The following is a 24,495-nucleotide window of genomic DNA, read 5'->3' on the forward strand; positions in this document are numbered from 1 at the left end:
GAGAATACATCACCTTGACCTTGTGGTTTGAAATTGTCCGATGACATGAAGTGATGGTTGGGATGTGACAGAGACTCCTGCTCCTGGCTGACTGGTTAGGGTTAGACCTCGTAGACCCCTGGGCTCTCTGTCTCCAATCAATACTCATGTTAATAAACATCGCCAATGGCTGGACACAACAGGGCTCTCCCCATGCAGGGAGAATTGCTCTATCGATTTCAGCACTCTCCTTTTAATTCTCTGGATCTGACAAAGGGGGATAAATATGTTAGACATTGACCCTGGACGCGGAGAGGCGTGCTGTACAGGAACTGTCTGCCTGTTGTTCCATGATGGATATTAGATAGATATATCTATACACTCTCTGTATATAGATAGATATATCTATACACTCTCTGTATATAGATAGATATATCTATACACTCTCTGTATATAGATAGATATATCTATAAATATAGATAATCTATATAAGAAAAAATATATACAAAGATCCATGTGTCACGATAAGATCCAGAGTTTTATGAGTTTTTCCAACAAACCTATTTTTCACACTTTCTGATAGTCATCCCTGCTATATTACCATCATGACCTTCATTATGCATGCAAAGCTGGATGACAACACGCAATTAGCTTTAGCACGTTTACAGTTTTTCTCGATTGTTACACACATTTTCTGAATGCATACTTCATACTCTCAGAACTCTACACACAAATCAAAAAAACACACACACAATGGGCAAAACCCTCACTTCTCCTGCAAAATTAAACTTAACATTCAAACAATGTTATTTAATCTCAAAATGGTATTTTGTTTTCAAATGACAAACACAAACATCATATGAATAGACATTTATAAGAACCATTTGAACACTGATGTGCTCAATGTAAAACACTATGAGGAATGGAAAACACTTCTTCTTCATTCATCATGTGAGTTAGGCCTTTTTTGTTCAGTGTTACATTTACTACAGACAGTACATACATAAGTGTGTTACATTATTATTATTTTTCTTTGTATTTGCCGTAATGTTATGGCGTTATTTTCTAGGGACCATGTTCATGATTTCAGTTTCCTGTTCAGGAGACAGAAGACGTTCCGACCACCTTGTGTTGGTAATCTTTCAGTTCTGCCAAACATATAGTAAAAATACTGTAAATACTGTGTAGGAATACAAAGTAGGAATACATTTTCCAAATACTTGAAACATACTTTATTTTTACAGTCCTACAGAACAGTCCACAGGCAATACTTTACTACTGTACTCATTGAGTACTGTATTGATATGCAGTAGGCCTACTGCAATTTTGTAGTGAGAGTAGATTTCTTACCTATTCTCATTTCGGAAAGTCCCGATGATGGATGCTACAGTGTACCTGCTCAAATTTGGCTGTACTCTTTGCCCAGCCTCCATCATTGTTAGACCATGGTTGACTACATGGTCAAACAAAGCGGCTTGGATCTCATCAGAGATTATGGTCCTTGGCCTTTCTCATCCTCGTCCTCCCTGGTCCTCCTCCTCTTACTCTCACTCCTCTGCCTCTGTTTCCAATGTTGGCATCCATTGCTCAAAAACAGAAGAGGTCACCTGTTGCCCTTTTATTCTAAAGCTCTGATTGCTAATTGTAAAACTGTGTGACAGGTGTTTGACCATGCGATGAGTCAGTGTGCGTATTTGAATGGCAGTGTGTTCTTTGTGAAAACAAAAGATTTTCTTCATGAAAATTGTGCCAAATGCAGAGAATTGTGTGTAGTGTTTTGAAAAAGTGTGTGTTAGAACTGCAATTTGAGTGTAAAGCAGGAATTGTGCTTGTAGTTTAGCACAATTGGTTCATGGGTTGGTGCATGAGTTACATGTTGTGGTCATTGTGTCTCAAGTACAGTATTTGTGTGTAAACAATTGAGAAAAACTGTAAGAAGAGGTCTAGTAGCCAGCACTGTGCCTCTCCCTCCCTCCCCCCTTCCCTCCTCCTCTCTTGTTCTCCTCCTCCTCCCCTCCTCCTCCCTCCTCCTCCCCTCCTCCTCCCTCCCTTCCTTCCTCCATCCTTCCTCTCACCAGACCGGCTCATGTAATGGAGGCCAGAGAGGCACGGTAGCTTTAATGAACTTGAGATGAGACGAGGTGGCCCTCTTCATTCCACGCCTCGGGGCGGCAGCTCATAAAGGAGGTCTGTCTGATCTGATGAGCTTTTTAGGGTGTCGGGGCTCGGCTGAGATGAGTTTTTTCGTGGGCCATCCCTTCCCCAGAGGAACACTCTCAGGTGACACTAATTGCTCTGGCACCTGGCTTGCTGTCATAGAAACAAGTGAGCGGAGGTGTCTGTTGGAACGAGCTGTCCTCTCAGTCTGTCTCACCTAGGACATCATGAGGCATGATGAGGAGGAGAAAGTAGCATGCTGGGAAACAGGAATGTAGAAATCACTACTGCAGCTGCTCCACACCTCAAGACCTCAGCAGACACACCTCTAGAAGCCCATCGCTCATAATGCAGAAATCACATTTCATATCCATATTCCATGACTGCATAATAAGCTGAGCAGCCGGCTGTGCTAGCCCCCTGTCCCCCACAGGGAAGAGGTCCTCAGGGAGGTAACAGCCTGGAGAGAGAGCTCAGTGTTTGGTCTGACAATTATCTTTCAATTTCACTGAATTATTTTGCCTAACCGCTGGTGCGACCAGTTTGAGAGTCAGCGATTCATTTCCAAATGCAGTTTTCTGGGGTTTTGCGGATTTATGAACTAAATGTGCCAAGCTGAGACCAGAGACAGTTCCTGTTTGACAGTGTTAAGAATGCACATGTTGTTATTGGACTGTGTATGATGTACAATGCAGAGTCTAATCACCACAACACCGACACCCAGTCGGTCTGGATCTGCTCTGAACAGCAGCTGATAGTTTCTCTGTATTGTCCGAACCCCCTGCTCCTGCATGCAGGCAAGGGAGGGAGGTGATTATGAAGAGGTGAATGTTCAACTCTGATAATCATTCACACAAACAGCAACAGAATCCTGCCATTGTCTGCTATAATGGGAGGTGTGAATGAAGCCTCAGTTCGCCTGCTCCAGACTCTTCCTTCCTTTGTCCCAAACAGCCTGAGTGGCACGGAGAACATTCCCCATGTGTGCCTCCATAGTGATCCCTCTAGATTAGGAGAGGAGAGAAAGGGGAGAGCAGGATATGTAGGGGAGAGAAAGGGAGGGGGTGGGTTGGCCTTAGAGAGAGAGAGAGAGAGAGAGAGAGATGAGAGAGAGAGAGAGAGAGAGAGAGAGAGAGGAATGGGAGTTGCAGGCCTTGGCAAGAGAGAGAGAGTGGGAGAGAGAAAGATAGTGGGAGAGAGAGAGAGAGAGAGAGAGAGAGAGAGAGAGAGAGAGAGAGAGAGAGAGAGAGAGAGAGAGAGAGAGAGAGAGAGAGAGGAGGGAGGGGAGGGAGGGAGGGATGGGAGAGATGGGAGAGATGGGAGTTGCAGGCCTTGGAAAGAGAGAGAGCGGGGGGAGAGATGCAGACCTTGGACATACAGGACAGCTACTCTGAAATTTCTAACCACAGTTCCACCTCCTCATACATGTTTTCAGAGGTAAACATGTCTTAAATCTTTATTTACTGTACGTGTTTATAAGCTTATACGTACCACCACACTACGTACCACAGTCAGACTCAGAATCTCTCTCCCCCCCCCGTCCTTCTACCACTCTCTCCTCATTCACGCCTGCTATCTTTCACAGAGAAACATGGAACACATCCAAGCCCATTTCCACACCACCAATCAGCCATCACTTATCCAGCAGGAAGTCCTATATAATTTCAATAGTTGCTATTTCCTTTCCTTAATGAGCCTCACAGATGGCAAAGTCATGCTGACATTGTTCAAATGTATTTTTTGTCCACCACATATGTGGATTCCACCGTGATGCCACCATCACAATGGCTGAAATAAACAAAGTGATTTGTTATTTTCTTTACACAACTCTTGGAAACATAGCTACATTTTTAGAGCAAACTCAAAAAATTAATGTTCTGTTTATTTGAGCCCATACAGTATGATATCTGTTGTTGATTTGAGTCCCTATATCCTGGTGTCTATTGTTGAGTGTATGTGTGTGTGTGTATATAGTATGTTGGTGTGTGTGTGTGTGTGTGTGTGTGTGTGTGTGTGTGTGTGTGTGAGAGCAGCAGTGGTCCCTGCGGGGCACTGACTGCAGAGCTGCAGCAGATAAGGGTCCTGATGTCTCCTGACGTGGATGATGATTCCTAACTGAAGCAGGATGTGGTCTTGGTCCAGCTGACAGGTGTGGGTGTGTGACAGGTGACAAGGCCCTGTGGACACACAATCTGCCCATGTCACTTCCTGCTGTCAGTCTTCTTCTCTGGGGAGAGCGGTGTCTGTGTGGAGGGACAGGTCAGAGCTGCCAACTCCTCCGCTTCCATGCCAACAGCCATTGAGCTGCACCCTGACCCAGCCCTAACCATGCCAAGATAGATATATTTGTGTAAGGAATGAAAGTAAAACATAATTTCAGTCAACATTTAAGAATCTTAAATATAAAAAGTTGAACATGAACAACAGTCTAAATAAATCTAAACAGTACTATACAATATAGAATATAAATTAAGTGAAGTGCCCGGGTACATGTTTACAACCTTGGGTTCTATTTCTATTTCTATTTCCCATCTGTAATCAGCTAGACCTTCACTCTGTCATTTGGAGTTAGCGGGTCATCAATCCTGAAGGGCCCAAAACAAGACAGGCACAATATGGAACATCCAGAACATTCTCTGGATCATCTCCTGCTTATGCCGTCCACTCCACGTTCGTCCTGACAGCCACAAAACCCTGCTTTGTTCAGGCCCACAGACAGGGGGGATGATCCCAGATAAGAACTTCACATGACTTACAACAGAACAGCTTATGTTCTGTTAGCTGTAACAGATGTTGTTGAAATCTGATTTTCAACAATCTAAATTAAAAACATTTAATTCTCTCTACTCTGTTTCCTGTATATTCCCTGTTTCCTCCTCTGTGTTCCTCAGGAGGCAGAACCCTCCCTCACCCTGCCAGTCCAGCACTTCTGAATATAAAGAAACAAACAGATATCATGTTACCGTGCCACTCCTCAACCAGGCTCACTGGAGCGCTGACAGACATGCTGTCGTTTAGCCACTTCCCTTATGGAATATTCCGGAATGCTGGACATTTACCTCGAGACAAGCTGTGATGCTTTGTGGAAAGAGAGATGCTGTCTGAAATATGTATGAGGCAGGCATGGAGGAACGTCAGCCGTCTCTCATCGATTTAACAAATATCCATAATAATGGAGATGGAGACACATCAGGGGGAGAGAGAGAGAGACAAAGAGAGAGAGAGAGAGAGACAGAGAGAGAGAGAGAGACAGAGAGAGAGAGAGGAAAAAGACAGATGGACAGAGAGAGAGAGAGAGATGGAAACCAATAGACACAGAAGGAGAAAGTAGGAGAGAAAATAGAAGAAAGAAAGGCAGACAGAGGGGGGGGAGTAGACGGGTAGGAGTGGGGAGTGGGGAGGGGGGAGGGGTGAGGGGGGAGGGGAAGACAGAAATGAAGAGAGATGAGGAGGGGAAATAAGTTCAAGGCTTAAATCTTTTGTATTCTGCCCAGCTTCTTCCTAGAAAACGTCTTAACTGAGAGTCCACTGTGGAGACAGACGCATACCAAATCCACTGCAGTACCAGAGACTAGATTTAATACAAAAGTTCACAATATAAAAATACAAATAACACTTTGTCAAGACAAGGCATCCATGAGCGCAGCTATGAGGTAAAACCACTAACATGAGTTCTGGTCATGAGATGAAAACTGAGCAAACATGACCTGATCCACAGCAGGTCCTCACAGTGAAGGGCTGGTTCTGTAGAACGCAGAACCACATTAGTATGAACGCAGAACGTTGTGAGTGTGAACACAGAGAGAAAGAGGATATCAGCCCAGAGCTCTGTCTTTGTCTGTGTCCTTCAGAGACGATAACAGAGGATCCAGGATCATGTGGTGCTCCTCCCTGTGTCGCTCCTCCCTGTGTCGCTCCTCCCTGTGGCGCTCCTCCCTGTGGCGCTCCTCCCCTTCCTGTGGCGCTCCTCCCTGTGGCGCTCCTCCCTGTGTCGCTCCTCCCTGTGGCGCTCCTCCCTGTGGCGCTCCTCCACTCCCTGTGGCGCTCCTCCCTGTGGCGCTCCTCCCTGTGGCGCTCCTCCCTGTGGCGCTCCACCCTGTGGCGCTCCTCCCCTCCCTGTGGCGCTCCTCCCTGTGGCGCTCCTCCCCTCCCTGTGTCGCTCCTCCCTGTGGCACTCCTCCCTGTGGCGCTCCTCCCCTCCCTGTGGCGCTCCTCCCTGTGGCGCTCCTCCCCTCCCTGTGGCGCTCCTCCCCTCCCTGTGGCGCTCCTCCCTGTGGCGCTCCTCCCCTCCCTGTGGCGCTCCTCCCCTCCCTGTGGCGCTCCTCCCTGTGTCGCTCCTCCCTGTGGCGCTCCTCCCTGTGGCGCTCCTCCCCTCCCTGTGGCGCTCCTCCCCTCCCTGTGGCGCTCCTCCCTGTGGCGCTCCTCCCTGTGGCGCTCCTCCCCTCCCTGTGGCGCTCCACCCCTCCCTGTGGCGCTCCACCCCTCCCTGTGGCGCTCCACCCCTCCCTGTGGCGCTCCTCCCTCTACGGGCCCAGACACACATCTCCCTGGCAGCGTGCAGGAGACCCTGTATCTGCTCTTGTTACCCTGTATCTGCTCTTGTTACCCTGTATCTGCTCTTGTTACCCTGTATCTGCTCTTGTTACCCTGTATCTGCTCTTGTTACCCTGTATCTGCTCTTGTTACCCTGTATCTGCTTTTGTTACCCTGTATCTGCTCTTGTTACCCTGTATCTGCTCTTGTTACCCTGTATCTGCTCTTGTTCCAGATGATCCTGTCTTTATCTTTCGAGATGGTTAATCTGTGTTTTTTCACAGCTGTTGTGAAATCCACTGTACCCACAGCACATTTACCTGACCTCCTCCACAGTTTTGGCATTTAAAGTGCATCAGGTGTGTGTAAATTGACATAGCTCCATTATTCAGCCATGAGAAGCCTTCTATCCTCTGGAGTGCCCTTCAGGCCGTTCCTCTGCTGTTCAAACCTGAAGAGATTAAACACAGTTGCCTGTCAGAGAGGCTGACAGGCAACCAGAGAAAAGAAACAGCGATTTTTAACTACAGATACTATAGGGCACATCCCAGACAGGGCTGAATACTAACAGGGATGAGCCAAGCTTCTGTGCAATGAACTATGCATGGAACCATCCAGGCAAACTCTGCAGTCTTTCCCAATCCCAGCCTCCGTCCAGCACAGCACAGAGCAGCAGGCCAGGGTAGATGAACCTCATCCTGCAGCAGCTTGTTAACGGGAATTGAGGGGGGGAACGGGGGGTATTCAGTGGCTCTTTGGCCTGGTGGACATCTATTCCTGGCATGTTTGATTCTCCATCCTCTTAACGTGCATCCCCTCCTCTGTGCGTTGGCAGGTGCTCAACGCAAGCGTGTCCGAGGGGGAGCAGGTGACCCTGGAGGACATGGGTGGCCGGGAGCCCTCCGTCCTGGCCAACCAGTCGGTCCTGACCAGGGGGCTGGTGCTACGCAGCTGGAGCAACCAGATCAACATCCATTACCGCAGCCAGAGGCCAGCGGAGCGGGGGTCACTACTGCTACGTTACCAGGGTGAGACAGCTAGCCTGCCCACACCTGTTCACACCTGCCCACACCTGCCCACACCTGCCCACACCTGTTCACACCTTCCCACACCTGTTCACACCTGCCCACACCTGTTCACACCTGCCCACACCTGCCCACACCTGCCCACACCTGTTCACACCTGCCCACACCTGTTCACACCTGCCCACACCTGCCCACACCTGCCCACACCTGCCCACACCTGCCCACACCTGCCCACACCTGCCCACACCTGCCCACACCTGTTCACACCTTCCCACACCTGTTCACACCTGCCCACACCTGTTCACACCTGCCCACACCTGCCCACACCTGCCCACACCTGTTCACACCTGTTCACACCTGCCCACACCTGCCCACACCTGCCCACACCTGCCCACACCTGTTCACACCTGCCCACACCTGTTCACACCTGCCCACACCTGCCCACACCTGTTCACACCTGCCCACACCTGTTCACACCTGCCCACACCTGCCCACACCTGCCCACACCTGTTCACACCTGCCCACACCTGCCCACACCTGCCCACACCTGTTCACACCTGCCCACACCTGCCCACACCTGTTCACACCTGCCCACACCTGTTCACACCTGCCCACACCTGTTCACACCTGCCCACACCTGCTCACACCTGCCCACACCTGTTCACACCTCTTCACACCTGTTCACACCTGCCCACACCTGCAACACCTGTTCACACCTGGCCACACCTGGCCACACCTGGCCACACCTGCCCACACCTGTTCACACCTGCCCACACCTGCCCACACCTGCAACACCTGTTCACACCTGCCCACACCTGCCCACACCTGCCCACACCTGTTCACACCTGTTCACACCTGCCCACACCTGCCCACACCTGCAACACCTGTTCACACCTGCCCACACCTGTTCACACCTGCAACACCTCCACATCTCCTCACACCTAGCATGGATGTGCTAGCACGTACATCTTTGTGAACCTGGTGCAATAATGTAGCAGCATCCCTTAATTTCGCCGGCGTCTTTATGCTGATTGCTTCCGTTACTTGTAAACACGGCATGCTCATGTAAACCTAAAAACTGACAAGCGCTGTCATCCAACGGTGTAATTACATGGAGAAGTATTGTGCTATTAGACATTTCCAGAGCTGTCAGCGGCCCTTTTTCCTCATCACACCACTGCTGTTCATGTGACAACCCAGAGACAGAGGGGAAAAAACAACACGGCATTCTGGCAAATTCCTTTTGTCTCTGCTAAACTAATGAACTATGACAGGCTTGCACAGGAATAGCACATTCCTGCTCGGCTCTGGAGTTCCTGGTGAGTACAGCCCCGGCTCCTTGCCCGCATCTCTGCTTCTTCCACTTGTGAACCTAAATGGGGGGGGATCCAGTGGAGTGGCCTCTGCTGCAAACACTTTTGAACTGATTGGAAAGACTCTTGACAGATGACAAATAACATTTCCACCCTAGTAGATTTTTTACCCTATCAATTTGACAAACGTGTTTTTATTGGCATGGAGCTGTTCTTGATAGGACTGTTTGAACAATGTCAAAACATCTTACATCTGATGCTGTGTCTATGAACACTGCTGCTGCTGTAGGCAACACCTGACAGCACACCTTGTGAAAAGCCTTTAGCCATTTCTATAAACTATAACGTTGGCCCTGATGAATGTCTGCGTGTCGCTGTGTGTGCTGCCGGCAAGCTGGGAGGAGGTGCAGGACCAGAAGACAGAGAGAGGGAGAGGGTGGAGGTGGAGCAGGGATGGAGAGGGTGGAGGTGTGAGGGTGAAGGGGCCAGATGGGGCACCCTCAGGGGTCTGATGAGGGCTCTAATGGATCAACAACACTCTGCGGACGTTGTTCCTGTCTTCCTCTTACCACTAGAAAGGTTCCGTTTTTTGTGTAGTGGTCATTCTGCTTCGCCACAAACAAGCTGCCTGGGTCAACATGGACTGTACTGAAAAAACATAGTGGAACGAGAATAGCTTTTAGAGTGTGACATTTCCGCGCCCCCGTTCAGATTGTTCTTTCGGTATATGTACGCTGGTGAGGAACCTCCCAAGCAGCTCTGTGATGAAGCAGTGTCTCTAGCGCTGGTCTCTACTCTCAGACCTCCTGAGCTGCTCTGTGATGAAGCAGTGTCTCCAGCGCTGGTCTCTCCTCTCAGACCTCCCGAGCTGCTCTGTGATGAAGCAGTGTCTCCAGCGCTGGTCTCTCCTCTCAGCTCCACTGCACTCCTCCTCGTTTCACTTTTAATACTGGTGAAGGAGGTGAACTCCGATGAACGGGCAGCACACAATGCTGCTTAACAGAGGGGAAAGCGAACATTAAAGATGTATGTCTCTCAATAATTCACAAAGAAATAGGAGCCCAGCAGCCGTGCCCTGGAGACTGAAAGCAAACAGACCTCAAAGGAAAGGCGGGCAGTGATCCAACACTCGGGAAGGAGAGAGAGAGACGGCTTTTGTTCCTGTATCAAAGATCGACTTCGACATGAGCGGTGGCTAGGTGACCCGCTGTTGTGCTCTTGTGAGCGTCTCTGCATCTGCTCTCAGTTCATCAGCAGCAGCAAACAGCATCTGACATGACCAGCCTCCTCTCATTTGGTAGGTGGGAAAGACACCCGGCCCTGTACACAAGCATCGTGACAATTAAACAAAAGCTGTGCTCCGTAAATGACTTGGCGCGCGTCTACCAGTCTGCTCTGCCTCTGAGGAAGAGAAGGGTCTCCGGGTCTCCTGCTGCCTCACATCCCAGCCCTGCTGCCTCACACCCCACCCTGCTGCCTCACATGCCAGCTCTGCTGCCTCACATGCCAGCTCTGCTGCCTCACATCCCAGCTCTGCTGCCTCACATCCCAGCTCTGCTGCCTCACATGCCAGCTCTGCTGCCTCACATCCCAGCTCTGCTGCCTCACATCCCAGCTCTGCTGCCTCACATCCCAGCTCTGCTGCCTCACATGCCAGCTCTGCTGCCTCACATCCCAGCTCTGCTGCCTCACATCCCAGCTCTGCTGCCTCACATCCCAACTCTGCTGCCTCACATCCCAGCTCTGCTGCCTCACATCCCAGCTCTGCTGCCTCACATCCCAGCTCCTCCCAGCGCCTCTCTGACCTGGGCTCAGCAGCCAAGGATTTGTCCCCTCACGCTGAGCTGAGAATGCAGTCCCCACATCCCCTAGCAGGGATCCTTGTTTGTGGGGCGTCAGGGAGACAGGGAACACAACGCAGGCTGAAGGCATCCCGAGCGGCGAGGCTTTGTGTCTGATTCGATGCCGGGGATTTTCCATTGACTGTAATTGATATCAAGTGTAATGGAGGAGTGAAGAGATTTGGTCCAGCTGCAGGATGCTGCTGCAGTGTGGATGTGGAGGAGGTGTCAGTAGATTACAGTAATGCTCGCTGTCACATTAGGAATACAGACTAATGCAGTGAGTCTAAGTCTGGAAGGATGTTTGAGTTTAGGAATATAACTGCACATATGCTACAACCATATAAGCAGCTGAATGAAAGTGCTTTTAAAAAATTATTCTAAATTGCTGAATGTTAATGCAGCTCTTCGCTCAGTCACGCTGGATATCATTATTTCTATATTAATGGTCTGATTTTGAATGGTCACAAACTCCCAACTGTGAAGGCCATTTAGATCATGTAGGATGCTTCTGTTTAATCATTTCATATCATATCTACCACTCACTAGAAGCATGACTCTTACTTTAGCTTTTTCCTACAGATTTCAAAGGCTATCGGTTAGATTGCTTGAGATATTTCAATTGTGTTCATCTTCATGCTACGCGCAATATCACCTTGTCCTGTATAATGGGGTGTGAAAAATGGGCTGGGACAGGCGTGGAGAAAGAGACAGATCTGTAGAAAGATAGATTTCAGCTCTGGGTAATTAATAAGTGCTAAAGCGCATGCTCTGGCAGTGCTGACAGGCTGACGGATGGCAGGCTCCACCAACAGCAGGGCTGCTGCTGGGACTGACTGTGGATACTCCTTCTTTACCCCAGCCTCCTCTCTGCTGAAGAACAGCTCCCTCCTCTCCTGTAATTGTTGTTCTCATCGATGAGACTATGACTGAGGAGGACGAATCTTCCCCAAAGCAAACCCAGGGAGACACTGTCATGCAAACAAAGAAATGATTTAATGGCCGAAGTGTGAACAGGGAATTTGGACATATACAGTATTATCACCACAGACAGCCTGTCCTCTATATTAAACATGAAGCAGCAAACACACTCACACCCACACACACACACACACACACGAGTGAGTAAACAGTATTTGAGTGTGTGTTTGTACGGCGAACTACCAGAGAATGACTCGTGATTGTAAAGCTACTGGATGTGAGTCTATCTCTGTGAAACATAACTCCTAAACCAAGATCAATAAAGATGTCTCTGCAAAAAAGGTATTCAGTCGGTCTTGAGTCCACTAGACAGTGGTTGACCACAGGGCTGCTGGGTTGTGTTCATATTGATGTGGTTAAACACTCAATTCCATTGGTCAAATGTTCAATAAATGAGCTATTGAGGTGAAATAACAGGCCAAGTTGCTCCTCCTCCTCCTCTCCTCCTCCTCTCCTCCTCCCCTCCTCCTCTCCTCCTCCTCTCCTCCTCCTCCCCTCCTCCTCTCCTCCTCCTCTCCTCCTCCTTCTCCTCCTCCTCCTTCTCCTCCTCCTCTCCTCCTCCCCTCCTCTCCTCCTCCTCTCCTCCTCTTTCTCCTCCTCCTTCTCCTCCTCCTCTCTTCCTCCTCTCCTCCTCCTCTCCTCCTCCCCTCCTCCTCCTCTCCTCCTCTCCTCCTCCTCCTTCTCCTCCTCCTCTCCTCCTCTCCTCCTCCTCTCCTCCTCCTCTCCTCCTCCTTCTCCTCTCCTCCTCCTCTCCTCCTCTCCTCCTCCTCCTATCCTCCTCCTCTCCTCCTCCTCTGCTCCTCCTCCTCCTCTCCTCCTCTCCTCCTCTTGTGTAAGTCAGGACAGCAGAGCATCTGTTCCCTCAGGTTCTACCAGCAGCTAATCTGCCTGGCTGGGCCGGCTGTGGAGTCATTACTTGTAATAGCAAAACAATCAGACTTTATGGCCCACTACCATGTACAACGGAATGAAGGCCGCCATGTAATTTAATCCTCAGGGGATTGGCTCCACACATCACGGCACCCCCCAACCACACAAGCTGGGTGGAGATGGAGGAAGTGGTGGTAGAATAATAGCAATAACTAGGCTCAGTGGAGCCCGAGATAAACTAGCAACTGAATGGATGACCTCGGGTGACAGGCCTCCCAGAGCCATCTCATTGATTTACTTTGGAGCGGCTTCGTTAGGAAGAATCACCTGATTCATCTGATTAGAACAAAGTCAGGCAGCCAGTCTGCTTCAGGGCCTCCAGTGGGACTCATGTTTCAATATATCGACAAGATGACATTTACGTTTGTGTTCCAGTTTTTAAACAGCTCACGTCTGCTTTCACATGTTCTCCTAAAGCACGTCGAGAGCGCCCTTAAAATACAATTTATGAAAGGTTACAGAGAATACTGTGGCAGGTACAGTAGTCATCTGCCCATCCAGCCCTCAGTCTATATCCATCCATCTATATCCATCCATCTATATCCATCTATCTATCAATCCATATCTGTCCATCCATCCAACCATCGCTCCATATTAGAAGCAGTTTCATGGTCCACATATGCAGCAAAACATGTATGCTTAGTTCTGTGTTCTGTTCAGTTGCAGGTGGACACGATGTGGTTCTGCGTGAGTGACTGTTTACCTGTGTTGTTTTCCTCTTGAACAGTTGATGATACACTGAGCCAGGTGCAATGGTGATGTAACGCCTTATTACAGTCTGGAGACTTATGTACTGGTTTACGAGGACGTACAGTAATAAATCACAGCTGTTGTTGCTGCAAATGCTCACTGCAACCCTGCCGTCTAACCACTTGTAGTGCGTTAAAGAAACTACATGATTTCCTACGAGCTCGGCATACCACGCAGATCAAGTGTGAAGCGAGAGGCCTAATCATCCGATGCGAAGAGAAAAAAAACATCGACGTGTGTGAAAAGCCTCCCTGCTCTCCGTACATGCCCGCGCTGGGTCGGTGGGTCTAGCGAAGTTGGATTGCTGGGCACGAGCTTCCTCTGCACTCAGCACTAATATCCAAATGTCTTCTGTCAGCCAGGGAGGAGGACTGCTATCAAACCTTCTAAAGTGTACTCTTCCCTTAATGCCTCATGACGGCGGCAGCAGACTATAAAACTGCCGCGCTTTAAAGTCGATTTTCATATTCAGCCATCAGGAGAGAGGGATTTAAAAGGTGGTGAGTATATCGTCTGAATGGGTTTTGAAATGCTTAACTGTTTTATGTATCGACAGTCTAATGCTCCCGCGTTCAATCACTGCATACCCCGTCAGGCACCGTGGCAACCGCCGAGATCAACCCTCCGCTCTGCCCCTGCGCTTGTGGGTGGAGAGACCCTGCGCTGGTTGAAAGCTACAGCGGGCAGGAGGGAGTTGGAGACGGAGAGTGTTGTGTGAAACGTTTCCACCTGCTTGTTGACACAACCCAGCAGCTCACTTCCACCCCCACTGTTCCCCAAATCATATTCATGACTTGACTAAAACACGCAGAGCAGTGGGCGGTCTGCAGTAAAAACCTTCACTCCCGGCTCCGGTGCTGCGGGCCTAGCAGTGATTCCGACTGGCTAATATGATAAATGTAGACTTTGTTTTAGAACGAAAAAGCGTTGTGGCTATAGTGAAAGATATCCGGATATTGTGCCTTCGCCTGCGCTAGCGTTGGTGAGCATGGACTAGGGAGAGTAGAGTGGACCTCACTCAGACAGGCAGAAAGGTCTGTTTTATAGCCCCCATTACCAACATGGTTAGCTCAATCCATCATCCAGGGGAGCTAATGATTGCTACCATACATCCCGTGTAGCTTCATTCGAAGCAGGGACAGGGACACAGGGCCGCTTGAAACACATTCATCTTACTGCTCTGGGCTCGCTGCTCTTTGACAATTGCCCTGCACCGTGAAAGACCAGAGTGCCTGCTTGAACAGTCACAGCACACCAATTCTTCATAAGCAACAGCAAACAGGCCACAGCCTATTTGCAGATGTACTTTTAAACTGTGATTAAGTGTAACAGCTGGAGTTTAATATTTACTGCCCAAGTTGAGAACTAGAAACCTCAGTGCTTGACCCAGTCACTGCATACTGAACAGTGTGGAGGGAATAAGGATGTCATTAATTCAGCTAATTATTTGATTTCGGGTGTCACCGTCTCTCTCCCTCTGTCTCTCCCACTCCCTCCCTCTCTCTCTCCCTCTCCCTCTGTCTCCTCTCTCTCCCTCTGTCTCTCCCTCTCCCTCTGTCTCCCTCCCTCTCCTCCTCTCTCCCTCTGTCTCTCACTCACTCTCTGTCTCTCACTCACTCTCTGCCTCTCCCTCTCTCACTCACTCTCTGTCTCCCTCCTTCTCTCTCTCGCTCTGTCTCCCCCCTCTCTCTCTCCCTCTGTCTCTCTCCCTCTCTCTCCCCCCTCTCTCTCTCCCTCTGTCTCTCTCCCTCTCTCTCCCTCTGTCTCCCTCCCTCTCTCTCTCCCTCTCTCCCTCTGTCTCTCTCTCACTCACGCTCTGTCTCTCACTCACTCTCTGCCTCTCTCCCTCTCTCACTCACTCTCTCCCTCCCTCCTCTCTCTCCCTCTGTCTCCCCCTCTCTCCCTCTCTCTCTCCCCCAGTGTTTGAGCTGAGTTGTTCCTTCCCCAAAGAGCCAGCTAATGGGGATGTATCAGTGAGTCACCTGCATGCGGGGGGTGAGGCGTACTTCCAGTGTGTGACGGGGTATCAGCTGCAGGGCGCGGCCGTGCTGTCCTGCCGTAACGCCACCAGCCCATACTGGAGTGGCCGGGAGCCCCGCTGCCTGGGTAAGAGACGCTCCCTCCCTGACACGCTCTCCCCAACCCTGCCTCCATCTGGCCTCTATCAGCCCCTAGAAACCCTCTATAGTCTATACAACCTCTACCCTGCCTCCTTACATTCTCTATCTTGTCCCAACCATTCAAGTGGTTTCAGACTAAATCAAATCCTTGATCATTTGCATACTTTAACGTAAAAGTGAATGTGGAGTTGTTTATGTGCTCTGTGGAGTCCACCTTTGTCGCTCAATGAGTCTCTTTCACAGGCCCTTGCCTTTGTAAGACTATAATAATGTTTGTTTTCCTTTCATTAAACTTTATTTGTTCTGGGCCCCAACATGGGTTTTCACAGTGAGTCCACTGACCTGTGTTAGATTGTTGGACTGGGGGAGCCAGTGGTCCATGTCTGTTAGTCTCTGATTACAAACAGCAGAGAACAGCTGTAATACCTCCCCTTCACTTCCTCTTCTGTGTTCCCCCGACCCTGCTCTCCTCCTCCTGTTCTCCTCCTCCTGTTCTCCTCCTCCTGCCCTCCTCCTCCTGCTCTCCTCCTCCTGCCCTCCTCCTCCTGCCCTCCTCCTCCTGCTCTCCTCCTCCTCCTCCTCCTCCTGCCCTCCTCCTCCTGCTCTCCTCCTCCTGCCCTCCTCCTCCTGTTCTCCTCCTCCTGCTCTCCTCCTCCTCCTCCTCCTCCTGCCCTCCTCCTCCTGCCCTCCTCCTCCTGCTCTCCTCCTCCTCCTCCTCCTGCTCTCCTCCTCCTGCCCTCCTCCTCCTGCCCTCCTCCTCCTGCTCTCCTCCTCCTCCTCCTCCTCCTGCCCTCCTCCTCCTGCCCTCCTCCTCCTGCTCTCCTCCTCCTGCCCTCCTCCTCCTGCTCTCCTCCTCCTGCCCTCCTGCTCTCCTCCTCCTGCCCTCCTCCTCCTGCTCTCCTCCTCCTCCTCCTGCCCTCCTCCTCCTGCTCTCCTCCTCCTCCTCCTCCTCCTGCCCTCCTCCTCCTGCTCTCCTCCTCCTGCCCTCCTCCTCCTGCCCTCCTCCTCCTGCTCTCCTCCTCCTGCCCTCCTCCTCCTGTTCTCCTCCTCCTCCTCCTCCTCCTGCCCTCCTCCTCTTGCTCTCCTCCTCCTCCTGCCCTCCTCCTCCTGCTCTCCTCCTCCTGCCCTCCTCCTCCTGCTCTCCTCCTCCTGCCCTCCTCCTCCTGCCCTCCTCCTCCTGCCCTCCTCCTCCTGCTCTCCTCCTCCTGCCCTCCTCCTCCTGCTCTCCTCCTCCTGCCCTCCTCCTCCTGCCCTCCTCCTCCTGCTCTCCTCCTCCTGCTCTCCTCCTCCTGCCCTCCTGCTCCTGCTCTCCTCCTCCTGCTCTCCACCTCCTGCTCTCCTCCTCCTGCCCTCCTGCTCCTGCCCTCCTCCTCCTGCTCTCCTCCTCCTGCTCTCCTCCTCCTGCCCTCCTCCTCCTGCCCTCCTCCTCCTGCCCTCCTGCTCCTGCCCTCCTCCTCCTGCCCTCCTCCTCCTGCTCTCCTCCTCCTGCCCTCCTCCTCCTGCCCTCCTCCTCCTGCTCTCCTCCTCCTGCCCTCCTCCTCCTGCTCTCCTCCTCCTGCCCTCCTCCTCCTGCCCTCCTCCTCCTGCTCTCCTCCTCCTGCCCTCCTCCTCCTGCCCTCCTCCTCCTGTCCTCCTCCTCCTGCCTTCCTCGTCCTGCCCTCCTCCTCCTGCCTTCCTCGTCCTGCCCTCCTGCTTCTGCTCTCCTCCTCCTGCTCTCCTCCTCCTGCCCTCCTCCTCCTGCCCTCCTCCTCCTGCCCTCCTCCTCCTGTCCTCCTCCTCCTGCCTTCCTCGTCCTGCCCTCCTCCTCCTGCCTTCCTCGTCCTGCCCTCCTGCTTCTGCTCTCCTCCTCCTGCTCTCCTCCTCCTGCCCTCCTCCTCCTGCCCTCCTGCTCTACTCCTGCTGCTCTCATCCCTCCAGCTTCCTGTGGAGGGATGATCAAGAATGCCACATTTGGACGCATTGTCTCCCCCGGTTTCCCCGGCAACTACAGCAACAACTTGACGTGTCACTGGGTGCTGGAGGCCCCGCCCGACCACAGACTGCATGTGCACTTTGAGAAGGTGGCTCTGGCCGAGGACGACGACAGGTGAGTGTGTGTGTCCCTGTGTGTGTGTGTGTGTGTCCCTGTGTGTGTGTGTGTGTGTGTGTCCCTGTGTGTGTGTGTGTGTGTCCCTGTGTGTGTGTGTGTGTGTGTGTCCGTGTGTGTTGCCCTGTGTGTGTGTGTGTGTGTGTGTGTGTCCCTGTGTGTTGCCCTGTGTGTGTGTGTGTCCCTGTGTGTTGCCCTGTGTGTGTGTGTGTGTCCCTGTGTGTTGCCCTGTGTGTGTGTGTGTGTGCATGGTGTTGTAGGTGAGTGTGTGTGTGTGTGGTGTTGTAGGTGAGTGTGTGTGTGTGTGGTGTTGTAGGTGAGTGTGTGTGTGTGTGGTGTTGTAGGTGAGTGTGTGTGTGTGTGGTGTTGTAGGTGAGTGTGTGTGTGTGGTGTTGTAGGTGAGTGTGTGTGTGTGTGGTGTTGTAGGTGAGTGTGTGTGTGTGGTGTTGTAGGTGAGTGTGTGTGTGTGTGGTGTTGTAGGTGAGTGTGTGTGTGATGTTGTAGGTGAGTGTGTGTGTGTGGTGTTGTAGGTGAGTGTGTGTGTGTGTGGTGTTGTAGGTGAGTGTGTGTGTGTGGTGTTGTAGGTGAGTGTGTGTGTGATGTTGTAGGTGAGTGTGTGTGTGTGGTGTTGTAGGTGAGTGTGTGTGTGTGTGGTGTTGTAGGTGAGTGTGTGTGTGTGGTGTTGTAGGTGAGTGTGTGTGTGTGGTGTTGTAGGTGAGTGTGTGTGTGTGTGGTGTTGTAGGTGAGTGTGTGTGTGATGTTGTAGGTGAGTGTGTGTGTGTGGTGTTGTAGGTGAGTGTGTGTGTGTGTGTGGTGTTGTAGGTGTGTGTGTGTGTGTGTGGTGTTGTAGGTGAGTGTGTGTGTGTGGTGTTGTAGGTGAGTGTTTGTGTGTGGTGTTGTAGGTGAGTGTGTGTGTGTGTGGTGTTGTAGGTGAGTGTGTGTGTGATGTTGTAGGTGAGTGTGTGTGTGTGGTGTTGTAGGTGAGTGTGTGTGTGTGTGTGGTGTTGTAGGTGTGTGTGTGTGTGGTGTTGTAGGTGAGTGTGTGTGTGTGGTGTTGTAGGTGAGTGTGTGTGTGTGTGGTGTTGTAGGTGAGTGTGTGTGTGATGTTGTAGGTGAGTGTGTGTGTGTGGTGTTGTAGGTGAGTGTGTGTGTGTGTGGTGTTGTAGGTGTGTGTGTGTGTGGTGTTGTAGGTGAGTGTGTGTGTGTGTGGTGTTGTAGGTGAGTGTGTGTGTGTGGTGTTGTAGGTGAGTGTGTGTGTGTGTGGTGTTGTAGGTGAGTGTGTGTGTGTGTGGTGTTGTAGGTGAGTGTGTGTGTGTGGTGTTGTAGGTGAGTGTGTGTGTGTGTGGTGTTGTAGGTGAGTGTGTGTGTGTGGTGTTGTAGGTGAGTGTGTGTGTGTGTGGTGTTGTAGGTGAGTGTGTGTGTGATGTTGTAGGTGAGTGTGTGTGTGTGGTGTTGTAGGTGAGTGTGTGTGTGTGTGGTGTTGTAGGTGAGTGTGTGTGTGTGGTGTTGTAGGTGAGTGTGTGTGTGATGTTGTAGGTGAGTGTGTGTGTGTGGTGTTGTAGGTGAGTGTGTGTGTGTGTGGTGTTGTAGGTGAGTGTGTGTGTGTGGTGTTGTAGGTGAGTGTGTGTGTGTGGTGTTGTAGGTGAGTGTGTGTGTGTGTGGTGTTGTAGGTGAGTGTGTGTGTGATGTTGTAGGTGAGTGTGTGTGTGTGGTGTTGTAGGTGAGTGTGTGTGTGTGTGTGGTGTTGTAGGTGTGTGTGTGTGTGTGTGGTGTTGTAGGTGAGTGTGTGTGTGTGGTGTTGTAGGTGAGTGTTTGTGTGTGGTGTTGTAGGTGAGTGTGTGTGTGTGTGGTGTTGTAGGTGAGTGTGTGTGTGATGTTGTAGGTGAGTGTGTGTGTGTGGTGTTGTAGGTGAGTGTGTGTGTGTGTGTGGTGTTGTAGGTGTGTGTGTGTGTGGTGTTGTAGGTGAGTGTGTGTGTGTGGTGTTGTAGGTGAGTGTGTGTGTGTGTGGTGTTGTAGGTGAGTGTGTGTGTGATGTTGTAGGTGAGTGTGTGTGTGTGGTGTTGTAGGTGAGTGTGTGTGTGTGTGGTGTTGTAGGTGTGTGTGTGTGTGGTGTTGTAGGTGAGTGTGTGTGTGTGTGGTGTTGTAGGTGAGTGTGTGTGTGTGGTGTTGTAGGTGAGTGTGTGTGTGTGTGGTGTTGTAGGTGAGTGTGTGTGTGTGTGGTGTTGTAGGTGAGTGTGTGTGTGTGGTGTTGTAGGTGAGTGTGTGTGTGTGTGGTGTTGTAGGTGAGTGTGTGTGTGTGGTGTTGTAGGTGAGTGTGTGTGTGTGTGGTGTTGTAGGTGAGTGTGTGTGTGATGTTGTAGGTGAGTGTGTGTGTGTGGTGTTGTAGGTGAGTGTGTGTGTGTGTGGTGTTGTAGGTGAGTGTGTGTGTGTGGTGTTGTAGGTGAGTGTGTGTGTGATGTTGTAGGTGAGTGTGTGTGTGTGGTGTTGTAGGTGAGTGTGTGTGTGTGTGGTGTTGTAGGTGAGTGTGTGTGTGTGGTGTTGTAGGTGAGTGTGTGTGTGTGGTGTTGTAGGTGAGTGTGTGTGTGTGTGGTGTTGTAGGTGAGTGTGTGTGTGATGTTGTAGGTGAGTGTGTGTGTGTGGTGTTGTAGGTGAGTGTGTGTGTGTGTGTGGTGTTGTAGGTGTGTGTGTGTGTGTGTGGTGTTGTAGGTGAGTGTGTGTGTGTGGTGTTGTAGGTGAGTGTTTGTGTGTGGTGTTGTAGGTGAGTGTGTGTGTGTGTGGTGTTGTAGGTGAGTGTGTGTGTGATGTTGTAGGTGAGTGTGTGTGTGTGGTGTTGTAGGTGAGTGTGTGTGTGTGTGTGGTGTTGTAGGTGTGTGTGTGTGTGGTGTTGTAGGTGAGTGTGTGTGTGTGGTGTTGTAGGTGAGTGTGTGTGTGTGTGGTGTTGTAGGTGAGTGTGTGTGTGATGTTGTAGGTGAGTGTGTGTGTGTGGTGTTGTAGGTGAGTGTGTGTGTGTGTGGTGTTGTAGGTGTGTGTGTGTGTGGTGTTGTAGGTGAGTGTGTGTGTGGTGTTGTAGGTGCGTGAGTGTGTGTGTGAGCTGTGCTGTGGTTTCAAGGCATCTTTTTAATGAGTTGCTAATCTTTTGTCAGCTGGATAAGATGACAGAGTCTCAGGTAGGACGGGCCTGCTCTTAGACTCCTAATCCTCACTGCTACTCAGCCACTCAGACGTTATGTGATTGGGGGACTGAATTGAAACAGCTTTATGTCATTTTAATTCATTACTAGTAACCTCCCTCCATGCTAAGTAATTGAGGGACTACAGGGGCCCTTTTGACTGAGGGAGGAGAGACTTAATGACATTTTTGCGCCGTGGTGACACTGTTTCAGGGCCGTGGTAACAAACTGTTTAATAAAGCTGCTGGCTGTGGAGTTGGAAACGATATCACAGGGTTATTACACCCAATTATTACATTGAATGTGTGTGCATGTTGTGTGTGCATGTTGTGTGTGTGTGTGCATGTTGTGTGTGTGTGCATGTTGTGTGTGTGTGTGTGTGTGGGTGCATGTTGTGTGTGTGTGTGGGTGCATGTTGTGTGTGTGTGTGCGCGCAGTGAGCCAAGCCGGCTCGGTCAACTCCGAGCTCCATTTCATTCAAGCAAACTTTATTTATATAGCACAAGTCATACAACAACTGCCCCTCCAAGTGCTGAACATGAAGAGTGGAAATCAAATCCAGTTTTTGCTGTTCCTGTCTGTGTTTCAGGCTGCTGATTAAGAACGGGAACAACATCGACTCCCCCCCAGTGTATGACTCCTACGAGGTGGAGTACCTTCCCAACGAGGGCGTGGTCAGCTCTGGGCGACACCTGTTCGTGGAGTTCACCACCGACGGGACTGTCACCTCCACGGGTGCGGCCGTCAGATACGAGGGTACGTCTAGGACCCACAGTACAGCTATGGGCCAAACTGAATACTAAACTTAAAAAATATTCATAATATTAGAATTCTACATGAGATTTCTGGGTGTTGCACTAGCGGAAGCATGTTGCAGCAGCTTTCAGCAATTTACCTGAGCGGATGAATAAAGTATCTATCTGCTTCTCTAATCGAATGTGTCTATTGTCAATATGCGTCCTGAATAATAATCAGGTTTGTTTGCATCCTCCAGCGTTCGCTAAAGGGACGTGCTACAGCCCGTTTGTGAAGTACGGTAACTTCAGCAGCAGTGACCCGGGGTTCGGGGTGGGGGCCGTGGTGGAGTTTGCGTGCGACCCGGGCTACACCCTGGAGCAGGGCTCCGTCATCATCGAGTGTGTCGACGTCCAGAACCCCCAGTGGAACGAGACCGAGCCAGCCTGCAGAGGTGGGGCCACATCTCTCTCTCCCTAACCCTAACCCAGCCTGCAGAGGTGGGGCCACATCTCTCTCTCCCTAACCCTAACCCAGCCTGCAGAGGTGGGGCCACATCTCTCTCTCCCTAACCCTAACCCAGCCTGCAGAGGTGGGGCCACATCTCTCTCTCCCTAACCCTAACCCAGCCTGCAGAGGTGGGGCCAGTTCTGTCATCTCTGTAGGTCCACATCTCTCATCTCTGTAGAGCAGAGGTTCTACACCTTGGTCCTGATCCCCACTCCCTCTAACCTTAACCCTAACCACCCCGGGACACACTGCCCTGTAGGATGTAGATGTTCACTCTTCAAACACAACTGATTCAAATAGATGGGTTGGGTTAGGTTTAGGGTCGTTTTCAAGCTCTACAGAAGCCTGCCTCTCTCTTTCTGTCTCTCTCTCTGTCTCTCTCTGTCTTTCTCTCTTTCAAAAACACTGACCTTGAATCCTTCCATCCTTTATGTCCTTTATCTTTGCTCTTTATACCTTGCTCCTTCATCGCCACCACACATCCAATTGAATTGAACTGAAAGAAATTCTTGCGAAGGCAGAAGTGAAAATATTTAATTTCTGCTCCTCAGGGTCAGGGCAACAGTGCTTCCCAGCATTAAATAGCAGCTTTTAAATGGTCAACAGTCTTTCTCAACCGCTTCCACTTTCAAAGAGCAGTGAAAAATCCTCATGAGTGGTATTCTGCTGGACAGAAACACCCTCACTCACGGCCGCTGGTCTTTGAAAAGCAGCAGAAGCCAGAAACAAAAGTTGTGTCGGAACAAAACTTGAACGTTTTAATTTTGAGCACACTATAAAATGAACCACACATCATTATTATTAATGTATATGAATCTATGGTTAAATCTGGCAACAGGTTTTGACATTTGACATACAGTGTATATAAAAGTGTGTGTGTGTGTCCCAGCCGTGTGCAGCGGGGAGATGACGGATTCAGCCGGGGTGGTGTTGTCTCCTAACTGGCCTGAGGCGTACGACAGGGGCCAGGACTGCATCTGGGGCGTCCACGTGGAGGAGGACAAGAGGATCCTGCTGGACATACAAGTGTGAGTGTCTGCAGGCAGAGCTAACCCAGCTAACCCTCAATCTAACCCAGCTAACCCTCAATCTAACCCAGCTAACCCAGCTAACCCTCAAGCTAACCCATCTAACCCTCAATCTAACCCAGCTAACCCAGCTAACCCTCAATCTAACCCAGCTAACCCAGTTAACCCTCAAGCCAACCCAGCTAACCCTTAAGCGAACCCAGCTAACCCTCAAACTAACCCAGCTAACCCAGCTAACCCTCAAGTTACCCATGTTGGGTTATATCCTCCCATGAACACACATGCACACATACACGCACACATGCACACATACACAAACACATGTCACAAAGCATGTTCAAATGTCACAAAACAGAGCCACTGATGGGGGAGAGCATTAGGGTGGCAATAGAGATGAGATCTCTTGCTCCTGGTACATTGATTATTCAGCAGTGCGTCTAGAATGCTCTCTGACCAGATTAACCGTAACCCCCAGCCTTCCCTCCCTGTGTGTCTCAGAGCAGGGCTTCAGATGAACATGCTCTGCTAGTGAGACCACTCTGACACACTTATCCAGACCTCTCAAAAGTGTTAATTCACTTTTCATTTCATTTTTTCATAAAGCATTTTTGCTTTACTTTAAAAAAATATATATTTGTGCCTTAGGCTTTTACACTGTTCTGTATGTAGTCCTCAGCAGATTATGACTGTACTTGGTGGTGGCCTGCTGTTCTGATCCATGTAACATTGTGGTGTTGCTGGTGGACAGTCTCTAAAGTGTGTAGGTACGGGAGGTCAGGACGGGCTGCAGCAGACCTGCTGTTGTGGAATTTCTGAACTTGTTTACTTAACGTTTCCTCTTACTTGATGTAAATAAACGTATTGATGAAGTGAAGTGGGTGAAGGTTGTTTAGAAGTTAGAGACCAGGGATCTCCTGGGCATGACTCCATCTGAGAGAAGGAGAGAGGGAGAGAGGGAGAGTGGGAGAGGTCTGCTTCTCTAGCAGATGGAGAAGCTCTCAGGGTCAGTCTCTCCCAGCATGCTCCTGCTAGGCAGAGCTAGACTCCCGCCCCAAACTCTGTGATTTGTCAAATGGCATATGGGACATTATCAGTCAGGCACATCAGAGGAGAGGTCCAGATGGAGGGACGATATCAGGACTGAGCCAGCGACAGACACGTCCTTCATCAAACATCGGGGCTTGTGGGCCGGGTGTTACAACCAAATGCCAAATATTCTATTTGGAGACAGAGCTTATCCGCGCTTGATTTAGAGATCAGGACTGAACCACCTGAGGCCAAACAGGAAATGGAGAGAAACTTTGGTTTTGACAGCTTATGTTTAGTACAGATTCGTT

The 24,495-nt window shown here is 50.5% G+C and overlaps 1 protein-coding gene across 1 annotated transcript in view; it reads left to right on the forward strand.

Moving 5' to 3' along the window:
- Positions 1-24,495, forward strand: part of LOC134040087 (seizure protein 6-like) — a 98,888-nt gene that overhangs the window by 57,205 nt on the left and 17,188 nt on the right. The window contains exons 4-9 of the mRNA XM_062486311.1: positions 7,505-7,697; positions 15,430-15,615; positions 17,547-17,715; positions 21,475-21,641; positions 21,880-22,074; positions 23,020-23,158. Coding sequence (XP_062342295.1) covers positions 7,505-7,697; positions 15,430-15,615; positions 17,547-17,715; positions 21,475-21,641; positions 21,880-22,074; positions 23,020-23,158 — 1,049 coding nt within the window. The remainder of the gene's footprint in view (positions 1-7,504; positions 7,698-15,429; positions 15,616-17,546; positions 17,716-21,474; positions 21,642-21,879; positions 22,075-23,019; positions 23,159-24,495) is intronic.

The sequence above is a fragment of the Osmerus eperlanus genome, chromosome 19 (assembly GCF_963692335.1).
Source record: "Osmerus eperlanus chromosome 19, fOsmEpe2.1, whole genome shotgun sequence".
Lineage (NCBI taxonomy): Eukaryota > Metazoa > Chordata > Actinopteri > Osmeriformes > Osmeridae > Osmerus > Osmerus eperlanus.